At 47.4% G+C, this 5,323-nt stretch overlaps 1 protein-coding gene across 1 annotated transcript; it reads left to right on the forward strand.

The window, feature by feature from the left end:
- Positions 1-3,085: 3,085 nt before the first annotated feature.
- Positions 3,086-4,030, forward strand: EI90DRAFT_3130292 (uncharacterized protein; the record flags this gene model as incomplete). The annotated part of the gene is made up of 1 exon (XM_039064290.1): positions 3,086-4,030. One exon carries the CDS (start codon positions 3,086-3,088, stop codon positions 4,028-4,030), a length of 945 nt encoding a protein of 314 aa, XP_038911285.1.
- Positions 4,031-5,323: the final 1,293 nt, after the last annotated feature.

The following is a 5,323-nucleotide window of genomic DNA, read 5'->3' on the forward strand; positions in this document are numbered from 1 at the left end:
CGCTTCGTCCCCCGAGAGGGTCCCTCCGCCGGGCGCTACAGCCGGGCCCCCTCCACCCCGGACGCGTCCCTGACAGGGTCACGGTTGTACTGAACTCGAAATGAGTGCTGGGTGGCTAATGCAATACATTAACATTTAACAGAATAACTGCTTGCTCTAGTGTGTCAGGGCACAGCCCTTGACCCCGCTCACCCTCAGACACCCTCACCCTTTCCCTAACCACCCTCTCCCACATTTCTCCATTCCCCCCATCCTTCCCCCCACTGTTTCACACAATGATGTGCATGTGCGAACCCATGGGAATGTTCTGGGTGAGCGACTCGCCCAGAAATGCACAGCCACAGCCACAGGAATTTTCTGGGAGAGTAACTTGCCCAGGACACGTGACCGTGGGAACATTCTGGGGTGAGCAGCTCACCCAGAACTTTCCCACGGGTCACACCCATTATGGAAAGTCAGCAGCAAGTGGGAACTGTACAGTTCCTAGGGTCCTTTTGTGTCGGCCTCACAGGGGGCTGAGAAGCTTACCCTTCTTCTCAGCTCATTCCCTGTGAAGGCTGAGGCTAGTCCCCTCAGCAACTTCTAATGTAAATAAGCACTATACACCAGACTCCTTCCCAGTCGCTCACATGATTTCTCCGAGGTTTAGCTGCAACTTACGTTGCCCTCCGAAATCTGTCAAGTGACTGGTACAACTTACAACACATGATGTTCCCACGCTAAGTTGTAATGAGTTGTACATAGGTTACGGAATATAATTTTTAGTATTTACGCATGTGGTCATTGCACCCAACCCAACCCGTGGAGACTAAGGGAGCACATCCAAGGTTGTGAAGTCAATATCCAGGGGTGCACGAAGTTTAACGGTTTATATATTACTTAGTTACCAGTCACTTGTTTGTGCCTGGTGGCATAAGTGGTATGGCGCTAGCTGAGGCTATGCAGTCTTTTTAAGTGGCACATGTTCAATTCTCACTTAGGAAACTTTTTTTTTTCATACCCTCCATTCCTTAGTGTACAGAAAACAACCATTTCAAACAATTATTCCATGGGAGGGCCCAAAAAAAGTTTGCCTAAGTGAGAATTGAACATGTGCCACTTAAAAAGACTGCATAGCCTCAGCTAATGCCATACCACTTATGCCACCGGGCACAAACAAGTGACTGGTAACTAAGTAATATATAGACCGTTAAACTTTGCACACCCCCAGATATTGACTTCACAACCTTGGATGTGCTCCCTTAGTCTCCACGGGTTGGGTTGGGTGCAATGACTGCATGCGTAAATACTAAAAATTATGTTCCGTAACCTATGTACAACTCATTACAACTTAGCGTGGGAACATCACATGTTGCAAGTTGTACCAGTCGCTCGACAGATTTCGGAGGGCAACGTAAGTTGCGGCTAAACCTCGGAGAAATCATGTGAGCGACTGGGAAGGAGTCTGACTATACATGTGGTCTCAGTCTCGAACAAGAGAACTGATTTATTGTTCCTTTACCTATACATGCGGTCTGTAAATACAGTCAGAACTCACATACAAGGAATAAAGTAAATAAAAGTATATCACCTCAGTCTCAAACAAGAACAAGAGAACTGAGGGGGTGTGAAAAAATTCCGTGCACAGTGTGTTTTATACACCTAGCACTAATATCACTAATAGTGACTGCCTGCTATAACCGGCAATGAAGAGGACATCAAGACAAAAGGTATATATGATATCCTCAATTGATATCACATCAATAAAGAAAATATTAGTATGCATGGACATTGATATTCCAATAACTTCGAGCAGCTGGGGAGAATACCCCAGCTTCCACACCTGGCCTCACCCTCCAGCCACTCCCAGCTGGGGTCCGGATCCTGACATAGTGACAATAGCTGTCAGGGGACACGCATGCTCATGCAGGTTGCACCAATAACCTAGTTGTGATTAAAGCCAGGGGAAAGGAATGTTGCCATCTTAGGGTCAGCTATATACATGTAGAGTCCGGCAATAAGGAAACCAAACACATTGCCGATAGAATCACATGATCATAGAATGTTCCAGAACAATGCCGGAGATGATCCGGGCCACCGGGGCTTAGGTAAGCGGAGTAGACGGGAATTGCCAGCATACTTCCCATGCACATATGCGCAGCCAGCATAGGGTCCAGGGTCATTGCTGATCCCTGACAATAGCTCAGTCTCAAGCAATATGCATGAGAACTACAGTGGTTTTGTGAGAAAGTGGCAGTCGAAAAGTGAAAGGGTATTGAACCCTTTCGTAAAAAAATATCGACAAAATGAGTAAATATTCGGAATTTTTTATTTTCAATTCAAAAAAAATATGCTAATACAGTAGAATAAGCGCTGTGTGGCCATTTCCACATTCCCATTATTATCAATAATGACTACATCAGCGAAGACTGGCTATCTGAATAACTGTCAATATGGTCCTCATATTGTCTGTGATTGCCGCATATTTTGAATCGTGACTGTCATATCCATCCCCGGCCATCAACTTCCATTCCCTCTGATCCCTCTGGTCTACCTCCACTCCTTCTTCACTAACCTCGGAGCTCCTGTATTCCGCAATCACCTCGGTACCTCTCGATGGTCACCACCCCCTCTTTTCAATTTATTACCTACGCCTCCCTAAGTACAGAGCCCCGAAGGCTTCCGGACAGCTCCGACATCCGCTAGCGCACTCCCGCCTCTGCTGGGCAATACACTCGCTCGCCCTGCAAGCCCACCTTCAGGCCTATCCCTCCTTTCCGTTTCTGGGTTATCGCCTGCCATTCCGCTAACCCCATAACCCGACTCGTCGGTAATATTCAATTGGCTAATGTCTAACCCTGTTAGCTCCGCTCTGCTCTGCTCCGCCATTTGTGGGCCCGCTCTCATTGTAACCATATATATATACTCCACTTGTACATAGGTTACACCCCAGTAATAAAATCGACTAGAGTTCACCCCTTTCAGTTCTGGTTGCCAGTTTAGTAAGTTAGGGCACGGACATGTTACTTGGCACAGCGCTCCTGGCACAAGTTGCTGAGGCCGAAGCCCTCCATCATGGAGACACTCCCTCATCTCAACCTGGTCTATGACATCGGCTTGGAGAGCTGGCCATTATCTTGTCAAAAACGATGATGATCTCAGAGAATTCTGTCTGGCACAGAAGTTCAATGATCTGGAATGCCAAATGGGCGCTGATTTGTTAAACCCATTTGGATCAGTGGCATATGAAGACCATGACAACGATGAAGAGCTCACCCAAAGTTCACAGCCCCAAGGAAACCCCACATCATCCATGACATCGACGTTCGAACTATCAGACCTAGCAGATAACAAATGTGCACGTCGTAATGGTCTCAGCTGTACCGTTGGGTTGCCAGATGGGAAGCAAGTACATAAGGCAAGGGTCCTATGTGAGTTCACAAAGTACTCAAGGGAATCAAACTCCATGGACCGTTTGAGGAGAGTGGCAAATGTCTCAAAATTTGCCCAACTCACACCGATACTGGCCCATTGTGTGGGAGATGGTTCAGTAACCGAAACACAGTGCATCCTAATCCAAGATCCCATTGCGACGATTTTACGATGCGAAGGAGTCCCTTTCCTGGCAATCGCTCAAGTCAATTCAATCAAGGTTGACGGAAGTCCCCAGACATATGTGGACAAAGAAATGCTCCCTGAAAGGACGGTTCTGGTTGGTGTCCAGATCCTCAGCCTGAAGCCGGCAAACGTACAGTTGTTGGATGGGAAGGAGGGTGATTGGGTGTGGGAATGTGGGAATGATGCAAGCCTCATAGTTCCTGGAAAATATCTCCAACAGATTAGCCCAGAACTAGTTTTAGAACATGGAGGGACCTTACCAAGTCCCACCGCATATGGATTCCGGAGTGATGAATTGCGCGATCTTGCCACAACAATGTTTCAAGGCCTCACCCCGGAAGATGTCTGTGGACTCATTGAAACCCAATTGACAGAAAGTTTCCCATATAAAATCGAAGGCAAGCATTCACAGACAGGCAAGAAGAATTTATAGCAATTTTACTGACCTATTTTATAGGGAGAGAGTGTTTTGCATGCGAGGTTGAGGGTACGGAGCAAGAATTGCTGGATGCAAATCCCAATTCATGCCCATGCTGTCATGCACTCATCGAAAATACTGCAAAACTTCTTGCTCACATTGCAGCCCACATCCTCTATGATGGCTCCATTGATCGTCCTAGTGAGCCATGTGGCCTCTGTCTCAAGCCCAGCCCCCTTTGTCAGTTTGTTCTTTGAATGAATAAAGGACTGATCGGTGTCGACTTTAACAAGTCAATGTGCACCAGGCTCACCAAATTTTCGTATGGGCCAGCAAGCACTCCATCTCAAATGAACCCATGTGGGAATGTCCCAGTAAAGTGTTCCTGTTGTCCAAAAGGATCAAGCGCAGTTTGGAAATACAATTTAGATGCTCACTATCATGCTAAGCATTCCCCAGCGCTTCCTCCGGCAGAGCTTACAATCACCGACTTCGAACTAGAAGGACTAAAGGTGCTCTGGGACAATAGGCATGTGGCAAATTGTGTCCAAGTTAGGTGTCGGAAGCACTTCAGGCCACACCTTGTGATATCTGAAGCTGTTAGAACTGGGCGAGGGCGGACGATTCCGGAGGGGAACCGGAGACTTAGCAAGGAGGGACCTTGGCCTCAGCGACTCAAGCGGAGCGCTGTGCCATTGCTGTTTGTCCATTTGGTCCTTAATTTCATAGGAGGCGAGCAGGAAGTCTCTAGGGGGCATTTCAGGTCGATTTTAGACTAAGGCCTAAAACGAGTATGTACAAGTGCCGATATATATATGGAGAGGGCGAAAGCACAAGGAAACAAAGGGGGTCCGAATCGGAACAAAGGCGTCCAAACGGGAACAAAGGGATGACAGAAGCGGAGTGGTACCAAAGGTCATAGGGCTGAACCTGTGGTACATCCGAAAGGAGATAAGGAGGGCGAAGCCCAGAAGGGCAGGAGGATGAGGGGAAGTGGGGATGATGACTAACTGGCTAGAATGGGATGAAGCAGCAGTCCAAATAGGGATGAGGGGGAAACGTGAAAGATACATTACAAGTGGCGAAAGTGCTGAAGATGATCCATGGAGCTTGGAGGTTGCGGAGCTTACAGAGGTTATGGAGGCGGGGTTGAAAGTCCAAGGAATATTGGCAATGGTGTTTACATAGTATGAGGTCACCAATGCAATGGACTAAAGCCGATGTTAAAGAAATGGGTTAAGGGCAATCCATTTCTTTCCGTCCTTATAGACGACTTAGAATCGTCCACCTCATGTATGTAGGGCGGTT

Source organism: Cantharellus anzutake (assembly GCF_015039405.1).
Source record: "Cantharellus anzutake strain C23 chromosome Unknown EI90scaffold_64, whole genome shotgun sequence".
NCBI classification, from domain to species: Eukaryota; Fungi; Basidiomycota; class Agaricomycetes; order Cantharellales; family Hydnaceae; genus Cantharellus; species Cantharellus anzutake.